At 46.2% G+C, this 20,301-nt stretch overlaps 1 protein-coding gene and 1 non-coding gene across 3 annotated transcripts in view; one reads left to right on the top strand and one right to left on the bottom strand.

Moving 5' to 3' along the window:
* Window positions 1–420: 420 nt before the first annotated feature.
* The window catches only part of LOC119395603 (vacuolar fusion protein MON1 homolog A), a 332,663-nt gene continuing 312,782 nt past the window's right edge, over window positions 421–20,301 (bottom strand). For both annotated transcript variants that reach the window (XM_049416693.1, XM_037662580.1), the window contains one exon: window positions 421–2,501. In XM_049416693.1, the coding sequence (XP_049272650.1) occupies window positions 2,361–2,501 (141 nt within the window). In that variant the 3' untranslated portion in view covers window positions 421–2,360. The remainder of the gene's footprint in view (window positions 2,502–20,301) is intronic.
* Trnat-cgu (transfer RNA threonine (anticodon CGU)) lies at window positions 12,769–12,841 on the top strand. Its single transcript has one exon. It is a non-coding gene; the product is annotated as a tRNA-Thr (tRNA).

The following is a 20,301-nucleotide window of genomic DNA, read 5'->3' on the forward strand; positions in this document are numbered from 1 at the left end:
TGCATATCAGTCCACAACAATTAAACGCTCTTAACGCGGCATCATTGAATCCAGGTATCTAACTTTTTTTCACCAAGGGCAACCGACGGTTTACTCACGCACCCTTCCCCTTCTTTTTCAATGTAAAATGCCTCCATCACCTCCCTAGTGCACTTGTGCCGATGGCCAAACAAACACGTGGTTTCCTGCGCCATGGGCTGGCAGCCACACCAGGCACGTAGGCAGGGGGGGGGGGGGGCCGGGCCCCCCCCGAAATTCGTCCAGCCTTTTATATTCCCGGACAGACAGACAGACAGACAACGAACTTTATTGGATCCTGAGGAGTTACGACCCCCTAACGACATTTTTTTTTCTTTTTGCCATGAAAAGACTTTCTTTCGAATAATTAGGCCTTGCCCCCCCCCCCCCCCCCCCCCCCGAAAAAAAATCCTGGCTACGTGCCTGAGCCACACTCTCTACAATGAGCCGGCAAATGTAAACCTCTGGACGCCATTAACGATGATAGATGTTCCTTTAGTCTAACGTTAACGCACCACCCGGATTGTCCTATATACACCCTCCCGCATGATAATGGCACCCGATAAACAACACAAGATTTACACTGAACATATCTATTCTTCTTCTTGTCCGGACAGAAAGTACATGCTGTAATAGATTGAGTGCAAACGGACAGGACACAAGAAGACTAGACGACTACATGAGCGCTTGTGTAGTCGTCTAGTCTTCTTGTGTCCTGTCTGTTGGAGCTCAATCTATTACAGAATGAACCAAGGCGCCCAACAAAGCATTTTAGAAAGTACATGTTTTGCACAACTCTGAAGTTCTTCCATGCAAGCGGGGGCAAATCAAGAACATCTTGTTAGGAGCAGACATTACAACAAGCACCCCATGCCTACTTGCCGCATTCTTCAATCCATGGGAACTTACCTCAGGCCATTCCAAGATAGTTAAGTCCGGCATTATTTATGCTGCGTTGCAAGCTGCGCTCCAGAAAACAAGCACGCGTGCGTTAAAAGAATTTTCATGAGCAAAGCTGAAAGGCTTACGTCGGCGGGCTACCCTGATGCGGAAATCTTAAGAGGCTGTAAAAATCTAATCAAGTGGGTCAAAGGAGAGAATCACACACGTAGGAAAAAAGAAAACGTGCACAATGAAAAGGGACCGGCTGTGGTCCCCTACGTGCATAAGTTTTCCCATGGATTGAAGAATGCGGCAAGTAGGTATGGGGTGCATGTTGTAATGTCTGCTCCCAACAAGATGTCCTCGACTTGCCCCCGCTTGCGTGGAAGAACTTTAGAGTTGCGCAAAACGTGTACTTTCTGTCCGGACAAGAAGAAGAATAGATATGTTAAGTGTAAATCTTGTGTTCTTTATCGGGTGCCATTATCATGCGGGAGGGTGTATATAGGACAATCCGGGCGGAGCGTTAATGTTAGACTAAAGGAACACCTATCATCGTTAATGGCTTCCGGAGGTTTACATTTGACGGCTCATTGTAGAGAGTCTGGCTGCCAGCCCATGGCGCAGGAAACCACGTATTTGTTTGGCCATCGGGACGAGTGCACTAGGGAGGTGATGGAAGCATTTTACATTGAAAGAGAAGGGGAAGGGTGCGTTAGTAAACTGTCGGTTGCCCTTGGTGAAAAAGAAGTTAGATACCTGGATTCAATGCTGCCGCGTTGATAGCGTTTAATTTTTGCGGACTGATATGCAGGTTTTTGTATTGATGGGTTGTTCTTTTTATCGGATGTTCTTACAAATGTATAGATTCGTCATGAGTTGTTAGTTGTGTAGATCTGATTTGCTCTGCTGCGCAGATGATATGGAGTGTCATGTGACCAAGTCAGCTGTTGTATATATGTATGCGCGTGTCTTCCAATAAATTTCAGTTGCGAGTTCAGCGCCTGTGTCGTGTTTTCTTCCTCAGTACTCGTCCATTTTTAGCGCTGTTTTTCCTTCACAATGATGAATCACCAACTAGCCCAAGTTTCTTTTCTAGTTTAGTTGTGTCTTTTTGTGGTAGTCGCTCAATGCACTTCTGCAACTGCCTTCTCTCAAATGGAATCACATGCAAGGATGACGCAACATTTAGCGCAGATACTACTCCATCCAGCATGGCCTACACCAACCTCACCAGTACATGGGAACAGGTGAGCCTGACTGCCCAAAGAAGTCAGCTTCCATGTCTGCACATGTCGATGCACAGAAATGATCACAAATAATGTGTGCAGAGACTAGATGATGAATGCTGACTGAGATGTTTTTACGAAGCCATGCCGAGCTGGAGACCGGCCATGAACGTTGAACAGTTGCAGCTGCCCCGAGATCTTCAAATGGCACCAGTGTCCACCGCGCAACCTTCACAGGGTGGCATAGCTCATGATAAACAGCCTCTCCTCTTCCTGTTTGATCCAGTGCAGCAGCTTGCTCATAGCCCGCACAGCTAAATCTTTGCTCACTAACGGCTCAAAGGCTGCATACAGCTCGAATCCGGCCATGTGCTGTAACATAAGACAGAAGGGCATTTATGCAGTAGTGCTGATTGAATTTGCGTCAAACAGCATACAGTGATTCCCTTCTCACTCACTACCATTTCTGCACATTCATCAATGAGTTAAAAAAACCTGCAAGGTAACTTTCTTGCGCTGCAAGAACTAGATCAAAATGGCGGTGCACTTGTTAGGTGCAGTGTGTGTACGTGCTTGGCTACTGAAGACATCTGCATTACATGCCTGAATCCCAGTGTAGCGCCTCCATTAACTCTATATAACGAATTAGGCAAAATTGGAAATTACGCTAGAAATTACGCTCCGAGATCAATATTAGAACCCCTTCTATTCACTTGTACATCGATGATATTGTAAAGATCCCTTCATCTTCGAACATTATCCTCTAGCAGACAACACTAACATCTTTTTTTCTGGCTCCAACCTAAAAGAACTTGAGCAGAGAGCGAATAGTTGGCTTGAAGAATTAGAGGGATGGTTGAGAGTAAATCCACTGAGATTAAACATAAAAAAAAACTAATTTCATTCTATTACGTGCTAAAAACAAAGCAACAAACCACAACCCAAAACTCCATTTTGGTAATTCAGAAATAACATGTAATAGTAGCTGCAAGTTTCTGGGCGTACACTTTCGCAATGACTTGAGCTGGTCTGATCACGTGAGTCATGTAAAAATGAAAATGGCTCGATCCATTGGTGTTATAAGCCGTATTAACCACCTTCTTCCACATTCATTCGCACCTCACATACTGCAACTTAGTTTAGGGCACATGTAATAAGGCCGATGCACAAAAATTAATCACCATGCAACAAAAAGCATTGAAGCTACTAACAGAATGGCCAGATAGACATAGCAATTTATTTTCTCTTTTTCGTGTACTGTGTTTCACTGAATGCTAGAAACTTAAACTGATGGTTCTTATTTATAATCGTATAAAACAATACTTTCCTTCATTCAGCAATATGTACCTCACTCGTCACACTGAATATAACTTACGAAGGACGTCACTTGTTTCAACTCGATCTAGAACAAATTATGGCACACAGTCACTTGACCATCAAATAGTAGATATATGTAACAGTTTTCCTTCTGTAGTAGAATTATCACAGATAAGCAGATCTGTATATTATTTTAAAAGAAAGTAAGATTACTCTTCGATCCAGGATAAAGCGTTTGTTATTTGGGTGTTTATGTACATGCAATCTATTTTACCACTTGCGATGTATACTTCTGTTCACCCAATTGTACTTCACTGCATTTCAATTGTTAAGTTACACACATTGTTAGCTCCACCTGAATTTTGATTTATTGTACCTCTTCATTAATTAAATCTAATCACAACTTTACTGCGATAAACATACCAACATGAAAGGGTTTTTATAAATTTTGTACTTTTAGAACGAAATTGTTTGAAATTGGTGTGAATCTTCCATGACATCTTTACAGTGATGCTATGAATTGTGCTGTACTGGATGTTTTTTTGCTTGCCTCACGTCTGTCCTTGTTTTTGTTTACGAGCCGGGATGTAGGCGTAGTCAGGAAACAGTTTCGTCTGTTTCCTTTTAACGCGATAGCGTTAAAGAGCTCGTATCGCAGAAATTCCGCCGTCGGCGTCGGCGCCGTTGGTTGTGAGCGAAAAATCATCATCTTCTCCGTGACCGAAAAATCGAAAAAGCTGCAAATAAAATAAATAATAAAAATGTTGGGTCCGAGTGAGAATCGAACCCAGGCCGTCTGCGTGGCAAGCAGGTGTTCTACCACACAGCCACGCCTCTGCTTGGAGCTGCACTGAAAGTAACTTTCATGCTTCCCAAAAATACGCGTCCTGTATACACGTGTCACAGTACGAGATGTAATATCGCAATAATATTGCGTGGTACAAGCGTATATTGCCATCGGGCGTCACACCACGTCAATATCATAACGACTTGGTGGTTTAAAGACAGCCACCCATTACAAAAGGCACACACATTACTGCGCGTATTCCCTTAAGACCACGTAGTGGGTGCATCGCAACTTCGAAAAAGTTTCTCGCGCACAATTGCTCCTGGTTTAAAGCATGCTACCCATTACATAAGGCACACACCTTATTGCGCGCATTCTGTTGAACACCCGTAGTGTTCGAAGTGCGCACTAGGGGTAGGATATCGCTATCGCGTTCAACTCTTAAAGGCGAAGCTTAAGCGTCCCCCAATTTTTGTCTCATCTCCGTGGCATGGAACTGTCTTGTACACATGTCAGAATAAAGTATTATTATTATTATTATTATAATTATTACATAGAAACTTCGTATTTAACTTGGCCTTTTGTGCAAAGCACTGTTTATGACGGCTTCTTTTGTTTTTTTTTTTAACAAGGAAGGTGCTGCAAGAAATGCCCATGTACAAATATGGCAGCACAAAGACACCAATTTCAATTTAGAAAAAAAAGTTTTGTTGAACGCGATTTTACAGTTTTATGGCGCATCGACAAAGTCCTCATCAGATGGCCGTATGGCACCTGAAGAGCCAAAGCAAATGCAGCGCCAATGCCGTGAGAGTGCAACTATTACGCATTCTGCTGCTGAAGCTTGCCATCCAAGCCTCAGATACGACTTGTCGCTGGGTTAGTTGGCACTACTGGAATAAAGAAAATATGCAAAGAGCGCAGAAAGAAGGCGAGACCAAAAGTGGCATCTTATGTCTCGTCTGTTTTCTATGGTCGTTGAGTGTCCTGTTTATTCCAAATAGCCTCAAGTATTTGCCCAGAATGGTATGACAATGCACTCCACTTAAGTATGATGAGTATGCAATGAGGAAATTCATCACATGCCTATCACAAAAACAAAAGAGCTTTGGTTCTGTGGTATTCAGCCATTGTGTTTATATAACCTAGATGGGGCTAGTCACGTGCCTTCAAGGAATGCATTTTGCAATATGAAGTATTATTGATGGGAGACTTCAGCGGACATATCCAGAGCATAGATGGATACCAGGACCGAAACAGGGAGCTGATGATCCCATGGTTGCTTTCCCTCGAGATCGTCAATCTCTGAGCGGCAGGGGTGGAAGCGGGCTAGAGTGTTTTGGAGCAGCTCAGGGAGCAGGAATAATGCTGTTTTGGAGCAGCTTTGGAGCACGAAAATGTGTGCTTTGGATCAATGCAAGTTAGGTTTGGAGCAGAATTGTAGGGTCGAACACCATTGTTTATTTTTCTTTTTATTCCTGGTATACACAAGAAATTATAACGATTTTAGAACACATTCAATACTGATGAACCAACCACACTTAACACAAATGATATATATATATATATATATATATATATATATATATATACACACATGTGCACACACGTACGCGTTATCATTAAAACATCACAGCTGTGATAGAGCAATGACTCAGGAAAACGAGCTAAGCGATATTTTGAATAGCTACATTTGACTAGACTGACAAATGAAAAACGTTCATGGTATTGAACGTTTTTCAGCAGCGGCGTTTTCGCGCTGCGTTTGCCGGGTTGCTACATTTTCGTCAAAAGCCTACGCAGGCTTCAAAAATTTCCTTCGAAATGCGCAGAGGTCAGCGCCGTCGGAGGCATTGGAATTTGGAAGAAACCAAACAAACGCGCGTCTGCACCCTAAACTCCGTTTGTCGGAAGAGCGGGCGATGCGCCGTGCGAGGCGTTTTCTTTTCTACTTCGAGTAGGATGGCGTTCGTCAAAATGACGCGCGTGACCCTCCGACCAGACGTCAGTTGCGCATGAAAACAAGCCATTCGGGACGCAACGGCGCGATTTCGCGAAGGCGTTCGTCAAAAAACACGCGCGTCCCTCTAAACGCGCGTAAATCGCGCCAAAAATTGCGCCATGCGGTTCCACCTTTTCTCTTCATGTTCCCTTCCAAGATTTGTCAATTATTGGTGTCGGTTATATGCACGCATATATGGTACTTGAGGTGCGATGATACAGATATCGCAAGCACACAATTTGTATCCCGTGGGTCCGTTTTCGTACTACCTCACATTCGTCTTTGGAGTAACAAACGTTCGAAGTGTGTATCTTGTTCTTTTTTTTTATATTTCTCCACTCGCCACCTCATGTACCAAACTCCACACAGCAACGGCGGCGAGCGACTTGTCATGTTGTGCTGCGGATGGTACGAGCTGCGTACTCGACCACGAGCCGAGCGCAGGTTCTGACGAGCCAAAATCGAACAACGCGACCGATCGCACTGGCGAGACTAAGGTCGTCGCTGCACGAGCGAGTATACATGCTGCATTTATAACGTCTAAGGGCTCGCGTGCAATGCAAAAAATTCTGCACATGGAGAGGCACGCTGTCACTATAAAAAAAAAACGAGTTTCTGAAATGGTCTAACCGACTTACATAAACCGAAGCCCTGTGAGTGGTTTTGAGGTTGGTAGTGGCTTCATTGGCCGCAAACGGATAAAACAAATTTTTCTTTCTCATGCAGACTTATGACACAAAATCTATATTACACACTCAGCTCTACAGCGCTTTCCTTAATGCGAAGTTTCTAAATAATGGTCGCGCGTATCCTCATGGCTTCACATCAAATTAAATATTCGCAGTAAATAGAACCTTTTCAACATTATCAAGGGTCAACGCACTTACTTTTATTCATGTTCGCAATCCCAGGCCACGATGACACAAACCGCCTCGTGCGCGCCAAAAAACTCCGTTGCCGCGGGCGTCACAATCGAAATATGGCCGCACAACTCACTTTCTTGTAGCTAGCTCCTGTAAAGGCTCGCTAGTTTATTTGCGCCTTCGACAACATCACGAGAGCGCGCCAAGTGATGAGATGATGATATAAGCTCGCATAGGCGCGCCATGACACGGATGACAACGGCACATGAAGGCACCGAACGTAGCCTCGGTGATCGGTTCCGGTGGCGCACCGGAGCCCATCGCGGAGGCCCGTGCACCAAGGACCGCTCGGGAGCAGTTTCGGCGCAATAATGCGTTTTGGAGCAGGATGGCGCAGCAGAAGCCGATGGGCGCAGCTTGGCGCAAATGGCGCAGCGCTTCCACCCCTGTGAGCCGACTGCGAAGGTGCGTTCACCTGGTGCGCATGCAACAGCCGCACTACTATAGACTATGTGCTGCTGTTGCTGAAATTGGGGGCCCGCATGATGCAGGTACACCCGTCGGCAAAATAAGTCGGGACGTGTGAGCGACGACCGCAATCAGATAAAACTGCATCGCCGCGCCATCTCACGTGGAAAGTGTGCATGCGCGTCCTTTCAATTTCGCAGCCATATCTTTTTACTCGCTTGCAGCGGACCAGTTGACTGCATGTAGCGTTTTGCGTTAGGCGTCGCTTTCTTTCTTCAATCCGTGACACGCTCAGTTCGACGGGGGCATGGTAACGGTGAAGTGTACGAAGCTCGCTTCACACACAACGCAGAGCAGCCGAACTTTTCGTTTAACGCGCTGGTGTTAAAAGCTCCTTTCTCAGAAATTCCGGTGTCGGTGTCTACGTAAGTGTCGTTGGTAGTGGGCGAAAAATCTGCACGTTCTGCGTGGCAAAAACGTGTTCAATGTTACGCACACAGGCTTTTTTTCCTCACGGCACGTTGAGGCTAGTTATAGAAAAGGCGATGCCAACTAGGCCCGATCAGGTTATCGTGTTCTACTCTTGGAGGCGAAGCTCAGCGTCCTTCTCGTTTCATCGTGGTTCGAAGAGCTCACACTTATAGTGCAGAGAAGCAGGGAACCTCTACTCATTGATGAACACGCTATGTTCTTTTGAGCTGTCACTCAGCTTTTTTGAGCTCATCACTGCTGACACGTGTTTTTGTAACTTTCTGCAGCGACGCGGAACGCGTTATGATTTACATGCTCTCTATAGAGAATATCGCAAGCTCTGAAGAAGCGTGATCGCAGCAAATAGTTCCGAAGATATGCATCGTTTGGTATTCTGTCCGAAAACTTGCCGATCAGTGTATGAGTGTGACGACGTGATGCAACGGTTTCACTGTTTTTAATGACAATTCAACACGGTATAGGTGCTAAGTTTCGCCGTTGATATATTACCCTCACTTGCTTTTTTTTTGTTATTTCAAGGCCAACCCATGACCTCGCCGATGACAGTGAGAGTTTATTCTTTTTTTTTTCTAGTCCATTCGCCTATTTTGTGGCATGTGCAAGGTGATCTGCCTGCCTCTTGTTATAATATGTTAATAAACTGAAGCATTCTTTCGGCTCAACGCCTTTTCGTTTTCGGTGCCCTCGTTCGTCTTTCAGTGTCACATGGTACGATTCAACTAAAACGAACGCGCAGAGAAGAGACGTAATCATGTGTGTGGCACCGGTTTGCCACTGAGACAAGATATGCTATCTCTTTCATCATGGCATTGCGAGCTGCGTACACTTCACCGCCACCGTAACCCCATCGAAATGAGCACGTCACGAATTGAAGAAAGAAAGCGACGCCTAGCGCAAAGCGCTACATGTAATCGCTGGTCCGCTGCAAGCGAGTAAAAAGATATGGCTGCGAGATCGAAAGGACGCGCACGCGCACTTTGCACGTCGGATGGCGCGGCGATGCAGTTTTATCTGATTGCGGTCGTCGCTCGCACGTCCCCACTTATTTTGCCGACGGGTGTACATAAGATGAAGATGGATGCTTCAGCTGGGGAGTGACCACAACCGCTTGCCGTTCTCATCATCCACTAGGTGCCATCGAGGAGTGGAGTGACGCGAACCAGCCCGTCGATACCAACGGGGTCATATGAAGCAGTGGCCGAGCAATTCGTGAACCCGGGCCACGACGTATGATTGAGGAGATGAAATGTATCTTGCGCCAACACGAGGTGCCACTAGCTCGCGAGACAGCACATAGAGCAAGTCATGGTGGGACCAGGAGGTGAAGCAAGCCGTCGAAGCAAGACAAAGAGCACATTGTACACACCATAGAGTGGTAAAGCTCTATCCCACTATAGACTGCCACCCAGCATGGGAAGAATGTCTACAATGCAAGCACAACATGCAGGACGTTGTACAAAGAAAAACTGCCGAGTACAACGACCGGCAGCCACAAACAATCACCCATGTGGGTGACAACAGTAGCCAGCAGTTTTGGTCGTACGTGTGGGTGCTTGACCACAAGCGACCTTGATATTGTCACCAGGCTAACAGTTATATAATACACAAGGACGAAGATACAAAACAAGGGCGTTTTCTTTAGAAAATGGCTTACACTTGAGAGCACGCAGACACTGACTCACTTCGCTGTTTTCTCTCAAGAGGCTCGCCACTACAGCTGCCAGCCTACCTCGCGTGAGTTCCCCCTCTTAACCCAATATGCCCAGTGTCCTACATATAGGATGCTTCTTTGATGCACTCTAACATCGCTATTTCTTTAGATGATGACTAGCGCCACCTACAGCACATCAAACAGGCCTTATTCTCAATGTGTAAGCCTACACATTGCTTGTTTTCCATGCTGCCACATGCCGACCGCTTTCTCCGGGCAAACGCGTGCTTTGTGTGAAAGACGTCATGGAGAGGAAGAAGTGCAATGTCGGTGTGCACGTGAAATGTTTCAAGGCTTACCACACCCGCACATAGCACCCCTAATGTCCAGTGTCCTATATGTATAGGACGGCTTAAAAAACAATGTTGCGTTTACCTGGCAGTAAATAAAGAACTTGTGCTTTCTTTTGAGGGTAGAAGTACACTTTTTGTGGAAAAAAAAAATATTTGTTTTGTCATTTTTTCTGAGTTTGGGCATATATGGGTTACGAGCGACCGCCCTGGTCGATTGGTTGAGGTGCGAGAGGACATCACTATGAAGAAAGGTGGTAGCGTGAAGAAAAAACGATAACTACAGTAATGTAGTACATGATGTGAAGGGGTTTGGAGTGTTGCGTGGGGCGTGGTATGGCTTAATCCATACTACATATGTGGACAACCTTGGCATGTGGACGTCGTCGGCTCAAACTTGGATCAAAGCTTTGGGGCACCAACTCTTAATTCACATCCCTCAGGCAGCGTACTACTTCGTAAGGGACAAAATAGTGGCGTAATAACTTCTCAGACAGCCCATGAGGTCGGATAGGTTTGCACACCCACACGTAGTCAGCTGGTTGGTAGTGGATGTTCCATCGGCCATAGTTGTAATGGCGGGTGCCAGTATCCTGCTGCGTGCGGATGCGGTTCTGTGCGAGCTGGCGGGCTTCCTCGGCTTTCACAACGAAGTTGTCAATGCTGTCATTCCTGCTGGTGTCTTGGTCTACTGGGAGCATGGCGTCTAACACTGTGTCCTTAAACAAGCTTGAACGGTGTTAGCTCGGTGGTCTCCTGCACAGCTGTGTTATAAACAAACGTCACGTACGGCAAAATTTCATTCCACGTTTTGTGCTCTACATCAACGTCCATAGATAGCATGTCGGCCTGTGTTCTGTTTAATTGTTCCGTGAAGCCGTCGGTTTCGGGAAGATAGGCTGTGGTCTTCCGGTGGCTGGTGTGCATCAGCTTGGCACCTGTTGCCATAACTCCGCAGTAAACGCCGCACCGCTATCAGTGATGAGAACACCAGGTGCACCGTGACGCAACACAATGTCATGGACGAAGAATCTGGCGGCTTCAACAGCAGTTCCCCTAGTCACAGCTTTTGTCTCCTCATAGCAAGTTAGATAGTTGGTTGCAACAATTATCCACTTCTTTTCCGAGGATGATGTAGTGAATGGACCGAAAAGATTCAGTCACACTTGCTGGAACGGCACTGGGGGCGAGTCTAAAGGCTGGAGAAAACCGGCAGGCTTGACAGGTGTAACTTTGTGTCTCTGACAGTCACGGCAGGTTCTGACATAGCATGAACGGACGAATATAGCTGTAGCCAGTAGTATTCTTGGCATATGCGCGCTAATGTCCTCGCAAAGCTTAAGTGACCGGCAGAGGGCTCATCGTAGAACGCCTGCAAAGCTTCCTCATGCAGTGCCATTGGAACGACGAGGAGAAAAGCTTCCTGGCTGTTCTCGAAATTTCTCTTGCAGAGAACACTGTTCCACAGGCAATACAATGTCAATCCTTATGAGAGCTGGCGTTGGTGACGTCAGCTCCTTGAAGATACCCGACGACAGGGGGCAGCTCAGTGTCCTCATGTTGATGGCCAGCCATCCGCAACACATGTTAAGGCAGGTAGCGCGAAGAGACACGGACACAAGACACACAAGAGACGCGGTGATGTACTGGAACCGGAACAAGCTGTCCAGAGAGATCGTAGAAGCGTTTTTTAATTCTCAAGAGCGATTACGTATGTGTTAGCCAGGCTTCACTGAGCCTACTCCCGTGTGAGATAGGTTTCCTTTCGGCCAACCTGGCTGCTACCCTTGCCGCGTGATAGGAACTTTCGATTCTGAGCATGCGTGTTTTTATTGTGATGTTTTCGAGTGTACCAGTGTTTGACTGCGCGGTTTTGCGTGTTTTAGTGTTGTTATAATTTTAGGTATAAGAGATGATCAAGATGAGTCGGCGTCATGACATTCACAGCAGTATCAGTTGTTCTCTCCATGGTGACAATGTGGTTGTGTGATCTAAGATAAATAGGCGAGGATTCAGGAAATAAACTTTAGTTTGAAGTTGGCGCTTGTCCTGTGCACTTATTATTCGCTTGTGTCCGTGTCTCTTTGCGCTACCTGCCTTAACATGAGTTCCCACAAACTAGCCCAGTTATCCGTTCTCGTAATCCGCAACACATCGACGACACCAAGAAACGGAAAATATTGTTCAATGTCGGATGATGTCAAGGTAATAGGAGCACGCGATAGGCAGTAAACATTGATGTGCTTATGTCCTGGTCGGTAGATGACAGTTTTGTCATACTCTTGAAGACGAAGGCACCAATGAGCTAGGCGGCCTGATGGATCTCGGGGATTTCCAAGCCAGCAAACCGATGGGTGGTCATCGACCGCTCGAAATGGCCGGCCATATGGATAGGGTAGGAAACTGTGTAACTCTGCGAAGGCCTGTTGTTGCTCTTCCATCCACATGAAGGGTACATCTTGTCGCATTAGTCTTGTAAGAGGTTCCACCATTTTCAAGAATTCTTCAACAAGACGATGGTAGTAGGCGCAGAGACCAAGGAACCGCTGAACAGCCTCCTTGTCTTCAGGAGGAGTTCACGTGCTACGTGACGCCAACAGGCAGAAAAAGAGTGTTCCACACTCGCCGTCCTGGCTACTGGCGGAGCTGACTGAAGCTCCCACGTTTAAATGCACATATATACCCCATAAAGTGGACGGGGGAATGGCCGCCGCGGTAGCTCAGTTGGTAGAGCATCGGACGCGTTATTCGAAGGTTGCAGGTTCGATCCCTGCCCGCGGCAAGCTATCCTTTCGTCCACTTTTCTTTCTTCACATTTACATTAGATTTACTACAAGTACCATCCCCATACTTTCCTTGGCATTATTGTCTGTTAGTTCTCATTAATATTGTGCATAACAAAGAAAAATGAGGCCTTAAAATTTTCACGTCTTCCTTCAGTCATAGCGAGGGTCTCGTTCTGGCAGACTTGATGCTTTCAGGTAGTATGCGAGGGATTATTGGTCAGCTGCCAGCTCGCAATAAGTTCACGTGCTACGTGACGCCAACAGGCAGAAAAAGAGTGTTCCACACTCGCCGTCATGGCTACTGGCGGCGCTGACTGACGCTCCCACTTTTAAATGCACATATATACCCCATAATAAAAAGACAGGGCGTGCAAACACGGACACAAGAAAGAAGTCAGGACACCACAAACGCCGACTAACAACTGAAGAGACGCACAACGGCTGAAAAGAAAGAAGGCACGAAAACTTATCTGCGCATGCCCATGCAACAGGCGAACCTATCAATCCGGCACGCGTGGCGGTCTACGTGGAAGATAACTGTTAAGGCATTTGATTTCATCTTTATGCAAGTTAATCGACGGTTGGCTCACGCATGCGCTACTATTCTCGATATGCCATGCTTCAATCATCAGGCGCGTTTCTTCATTTCTATGCCGGTACAACACTGCGCATTCATCAAATTTTGGCGTGCACTTACAATCTCGACAATGTAAACATAGATTAGAAGGTGAGCGTCCTGTTAGCGATCTCTTATGTTCCAACAATCTCTGGTTGATGCATCGGCCCGTCTGTCCTACGTAGAAGCGGCCGCAGCTGAAAGGGATCTTATACACCACACTCGTACGGCAATCACTGAATTTGTTGGTGTGTTTTACGAAACAAATATCGGTCCGCTTCTTGTCTTTTACTCCCTCATTCTTCCTCTGCACAGCGGCACAAATCTTACCTAGCTTATTGGCAGCCGTGAAAACAACATTAACGCCGTATCTACTTCCTACTTTCTTTAGCCTGTGAGATACGCGATGAATGTACGGTATACCTACGACACGTTTCTTCCTATCGCTTTCTGCAACCATGCTAGGACTTAATACAATAGACTTCTTTAAACGTTCAGCGACCGTGGCCACTGCATCACGAGGATACCCTACACCTAAAAGAGGCGTAACCTGTGCGCTAAAGCTATCACTCATTTTGTACTCACACGACTTGGTGAGGGCTGACTTAACGCAAGACATGGCGATGCCGTTTTTTACAACCTTCGAGTGCTTCGACGAAAAATTTAACAGCGGTCTCGAAGATCTAGGAGTATACTGCCAGCACACGTGGTTCTTCTGGTACGTTAAGTAAATGTCTAGAAATTGTATTCCATTATTCTGAGGCATCTCTTTAGTAAAGCTCAGCCCTCCTCCATTTAATTCAAATTTTTCGCTCACGGAAGTTTAATGAAGAGAGAAGCTGGAATGCACATATTAGCCAACTATGTGTAGACTTATCAAAAAGTATTGGTATTATGTACAGAATTTCTAAACTGATTCCCCATGGCTGAAACAACAGCTATACAATTGCCTTTTTTATTCTAAGCTGTGCTATGGAGCTCTGGTGTGGGGAACAACTACCAAAACTTACTACAAGGAACATGTACTTCTACAAAAAAGAGTTCTCCGCCTCTATTGCAAACACCAAGGAAATTACGCAAACTTGAGGACAGCACCTTTATTCGAAAGATATCATATGCTTCGTGCTGATCAAGTCTATTACATGAAAATATTACAAATTATATACTGCAAAAAATTGTATGAGCACAACAAAATAACTAGACAACACACTTATCCTATCCGCCAAAGCTTACGCCGTCCACAACGAACACGAACAAATTATGGTAAACTAACTTTTACCTAAAAAAAACCTTGCATATTAAACAAATTAGAACATAAGCTTAATTCTGATTGTACAGAAAAATCATTCAAGGTACAAGTTAAAGAAGTGCTAATGCCGGAAAACAGACTGTTTGATGGATCATAAAAATACTGATGTTAGCAATGGTAGTAGTCAGGCGATGGAATTTTGTACTGCATGTATTGTATTAACTATAAAAATGTTATTTATCACATGTCTCTAATGTTCTAGTCTAACTCTTTCCTGAGCGATTGTTATTTAAGTATGTTAGGTACAAGATTTGTATAGTCAGTCAGATTCAATGTAACACGACATTTTTTGTCAGCTATTTTCTCTCTATTGCTGCTTTTGTTCATGATGGTCTGGATGCTGCGAAAGCTGTTTTTTATTTATTTTGCTGTACGAACTGTGTACAAGGGTGTTGGGTCCTCTGTCAGGCTATACAGGGTGTTTCAGCTAAAAAGCACCAAGTAATAAAAAATTAAGCATAGGCGCTACGCGTCTGCAATTAGCGCAATATTGTTCTGAGCCTTATAGAGCACGTCAGAATATTTTTTTCAATCCGCCAAGCTCAGTTCATTAAGCAACAAAGGTTGCTTAATGAACTTTTTAAATAATAACTTCAGAGAACAATTTTCAATAAAAAAGTTGTAGCGCTTGTTCAGAAACATCGAATTTTTCTATCTGTGTTAAGGATAACTCCCCTGCTTAATTTTTTTCTGGCCTTTCTTTAAAGTGCGCGAATTAAAAAAAAAAAATACCATGTGACTGCCGCCAAACGCGCGGCGCTTTTAGTGCCCTCAAATGTAAGTTGAACGAATTATCAAAGGCTACTTCGTGTACAAAGATCGGTGTAACAGGTTTTCGGTGACTGCGATGAACGTTAAGCGACAAAATGAGCATACCGTTTCAACAAAAAAAAATTCTTCAAGAAAAAAGCGGCAGCCACGGAGCAAATTCTACATGAGACCGTAGGTAGCATTTGATGTAGGGTAGGCTTTTTTTTTTCTTTTTTCGCGCCAATGAAGAAACAAATTGGAAGGGGCAAGGGTGACAGCGCGGTGCAGGACCGAGATAAAAGATGCACTAACGCGGGGCGGCCACTCTTTCGTAGGTCTTTTTTTTTTTTTTTGGATGGTACGCCTCTATCATTTAGCGTCCATCGCAGTCACCGGCAGCCTGCTCAATCGACCATCGCGCGCGGAGCAGCCTTTGATAATTCGTTCAACTTACATTTGAGGGCAGTAAAAGCGCCGCACGTTAGGCGGCAGTCACGTGCTATTTTTAAAAATTCGCACACCTTGAAGAAAGGCCGGAAAAAATTTAAGCACGGGAGTTATCTTAACACAGATAGAAAAATTCGATGTTTCTGAACAAGCGCTATAGCTTTTGTAGTGAAACCTTTTCTCTAGAGTTACTATTGAAAAAGTTCATTGAGCAATATTTTTAATTACCGAGCTTGGCGGATTGGAAAAAATATTCTGATGTGCTCTATATGACTCAGAATACTGCACTAATTGGAGATGCGTAGCACCTATGTTTAATTTTTTAATACTTGGTGCTTTTTAGCTGAAACACCCTGTATGCCTTTAGCCCCAACATCCTTTTGTTTCTTGTACAAGAAAACAATAAAACAAAAAGAAGGAAGACAATGGCGGGGCACATCACGTGGTGAGCGGACGAGGGAAATCGGACGAGAGCCAATGAGAAGGTGGCACCGAGACGGGGAAGAAGACAACGACGGGCTGGGAAGCGAGGCAGTGAGACCCGGAGAAGCCCGAGGGACACAACGCTGGTGTCAGGGTCCGTGCTGTTGGCTTACGGAGCCGAGTACGAAGGACCTGACAGCATCGAAGGGTCTTCGGAACCAGGCACTCGTGGTTCCTGCTGGCGGTGGCTTGCACCGACTCGAGCCCAAGGGCCTGCTGCTCGCCTCTATGCGACGTACATGGTCAAGGAGGTCGCCGGCCTGCTGTCCCTAAAGACTCCTCCGTCAGCGACTTCTGAGCCTTCCTGCCTCATCGTCCGCCCCACAAGTGCCAGCGCCGCCCACGACTGAACGTGTCAGCGACAACTCCGCCGCCCCAGCCACCACAAGCAACACTACAACCGGTTACCGTTTCCTTTTTTTTTTTTGGAATGTTCTACGGAACTTTCATGTGTCTGATTGCACCGGTCGCAATTGCGCTAGCGTAGACTTAGCTTGACCGTTTGTTTTGGTTGCTTGAGTTTTTTACTTTTCTTTTCCGTGTGTGATAAACTTATTTTTTTGTCAGTGTGTTTAAAAATGGTTCCTTCCTTTTCCGGTCAGAGGCCTTGCCTCAATTGAAAGAAACCATGACACACTAAACCTGCATAACAATGCCATCATCTGGAAGTGCCAGCGTTTTGAGGTCGCCAAAAGCCGACGTAGTGCACATCAGTTCGCTCGACTTCCAAACACAGCAGCAACATGGTCGTGCAAAGACGTACCTGCATCACAGGCACCGCTGAGTCCGGAGCACGTCACGAAGATAATCCGATGAGAACTCGAAGCTATGTCTCCTGCTTCCACGTGCTCTCATGCCTGTCATTCCGACTCGCAAATGGTACCTCTCGTGCATGCCATCGTTCATCAAGAGATTTCTAATGTTGGCCTGGACTCTGTGCCCCGCACCTCCAGCCCATCTGCTTGGCCGTCGTCCGCCACTTTCCTACGCCCAAGGCCAGAGGCTCCCGCTGCGTCCATGCAATCCTGAGTGGAGGACTGCCGATGACCGGCCCATTTGCTTCAACTGTCGTCGTATTGGTCACGTGGCTGCTATTGCAACAGTAGGTGGTCTTGGCGTCAGGCTTCCTATGGGTACAACCGTCGCATAGAGGCAGATGATGGTCAATCTGAACCTCACCTTGAGTCACCTCAGTCAACCGGTGGTGACGTTTCTTCCATGCAATATCGTCGGTCACCATCCCCGCATGGTCACCAGTCCTGCTCGTCGTTGTCTTGTTGCCCATCATCGTGCTCGCCCTAATTTCGCTGTCCTACATCTCTGACTGCCCACCTGCACCGGAAAAACAAGACGATACAGCTCCCGGAGGTGATGCTGCATCGACGACTTGACCGCACTGCTGACATGATGCAACTTTATTGACGTTAAAGTGGATGACGCACTTGCTGTTGCTCTTGTGGACACAGGGGCCCACATATCGGTTATGAACTCGGAGCCTCATCATTGCCTTAAGAAGGTTTTAACACCGCCCACGGTGCCGCTCATCCAGGTTGCCGACGGTAGTACGTTTCGAGTGCTTGGGATGTGCTCCGCACGTATTAGTGTTACTGACCACTCCTCAACTGTACTATTTGCCACGCTCAAGAAGCGCTCCGATGAACTCATCCTCTACATGGACTTTCCACTCACTCTTCCTTTATTGACTGTGGAACCGGCTTACTTCAGCTTGACCTACCCTATTACTGTGACGCTCCAACCACACCTCAACTACGTTTGTGTTCTGTAGAGTATGTCCGCCTAGCGTCTCAAGCCATTACGCATGTGACCTTGAGGTCTTTTCCTCCTATTCCCGACGGCGATTATAGGTTGGCACCGATTGTTGATGTTTTATTGGCCAGGAATGTTGCCGTTCCTCATACACTTTTGACGATTACGAATAATCTGGCGTCTCTACCGATACTGAACTTCAACTGGTGCGCACAAATTATCCCCGATGGCATGACTCTAGCCAACGTTTCTTCTATCAATGAACACTCCGTTTCTGCATTCATTGCAGACGCTTGTTTGTCCGCTGCTGCATCCTCCTGACAGAGCCCCATCGATGCCGACATTGACAAGATGATCGCTTGATTTCATTCCCGCACAGGCAGCCGATACCTGGCGTATCTTGGAATCCTTCCGGGACATCTTTACTTTGATGACCGCCCTTTAGGTGAGACGTCAGTTGTCACAAGATCAACGCTGTAGACACCACTGAATCCGACGGTGTCCTTATCCCGTGTCCCATGCTGAGCGACAGGTCATCCAATGTGAAGTTGATAAAATGCCCACGACAGACATCTTGGACCATCCTGCAGTCCACGGGCATCGCTAGTCGTTTTAGTAAAGAAGGACGGCAGCTGGCACTTCTGCGTAAACTACCGTCACTTAAAGGGACACTAACACGTCAATTATTGAAATAACGTTCCAGAAACCTCGTAGTGCTTCTTTCGTGCCAAGGAAATACTTATTTGGAAAAAAAAATCGCGTTTTAGTGGTCCGCACGGCGTTGGCGCACTTCAAATCACCCGCCTGAATGGGCCTTCTGACGTAGCAGTTGCCGTGCCCAATGTTGCCCGCCTTTACTGCCCGGCCGCTGATGCTACTGTTTCTTGCGCAACAGCCGCCATCAACATTGCCAAGACGCAGCCACGGGCCACACCGAAACTGTATAGTTCACTATAACGGTGTTTAGCTTAGCCAGCAGCAGCAGTAGAGTATCAACAGTGCGAAAATAGCGAGAGCCAAGCACACGCAGCAGTACGCGATACCGAAACTACCACTGAGACGCGGAGCTCGGCGAAAATGGAACCTCTGAACCCCTCGCGCCGTTTGCCGTGGTAACGCCAAGAGGTTCTTTTTTTCCACGAATCAAACAGAAGCATTTTATTACGTCTTTTCCACGAATCAAGCAGCATTTTATTACGTCTTGTGATGCACGGAAGGTTCTTTCTTTTTTATCGCAACTAATTTGATTACTAGTAGTTAATTGTACTCAGGACTCTTGACGTCATCGGGATCATTTCCAAAATCTGCCACTCGTGGCGCACATCGTGTCCAACATTTACCTTAATTTCTCGATTACTAGAGCACTGCTGTTGATACTATTGACGTTTTAAACGTTCTCACACATTGACCTTTCACTCTGACATAAATTGTTATTTGCCTTTAGTGTCCCTTTAAACAAGGTCATGCGCAAGGATGTCTACCCCCTGCCACGGATTGACGATGCTCTAGACTGCCTCCATGGGTCTGCCTACTTTTCCTCCATCGATCTGAGACTGGGATACCGGCGGATTTCTGTCGATGACCTAGACCATAAAAAGACCACATTTGTTACACCGGACGAACTTTTCCTAAAGCAATGCCCTTTGGCTAATGCAATGCTCCCGCTACGTTTGAGAGGAGGATGGACTCCCTGCCTACGTGGTTGGAAATGGTCAACGTGCCTCTGTTATCGATGATGTCATCGTCTTCTCACCTACATCTGAAAGCCACTTTAGCCGCCTGTTGGCTGTTCGAGTTTTCAGATGGGCAGGCCTGCAGCTCAACTCCTCCAAATGCCGTTTTGGCTGCCAAGAAATTACTGTGCTACGCCACCTTGTTAGTGCTCGAGGTGTGCAACCTGATCCGGACAAAATTCGAATTGTCAAAGATTTTCCCATACCATGTTCCACGAAAGCTGTACGGAGCTTTGTCGGCCTCTGTTCTTACTTTTGCCGTTTTGTACAGAATTTCGCCGACATTGCCCGTCCCTTGACACACCTCCTGAGGAACGATATGCCATTTTCTTGAGGTCCCCAACAAGGTAA

Source organism: Rhipicephalus sanguineus, chromosome 6, assembly GCF_013339695.2.
Source record: "Rhipicephalus sanguineus isolate Rsan-2018 chromosome 6, BIME_Rsan_1.4, whole genome shotgun sequence".
Classification (NCBI taxonomy): domain Eukaryota; kingdom Metazoa; phylum Arthropoda; class Arachnida; order Ixodida; family Ixodidae; genus Rhipicephalus; species Rhipicephalus sanguineus.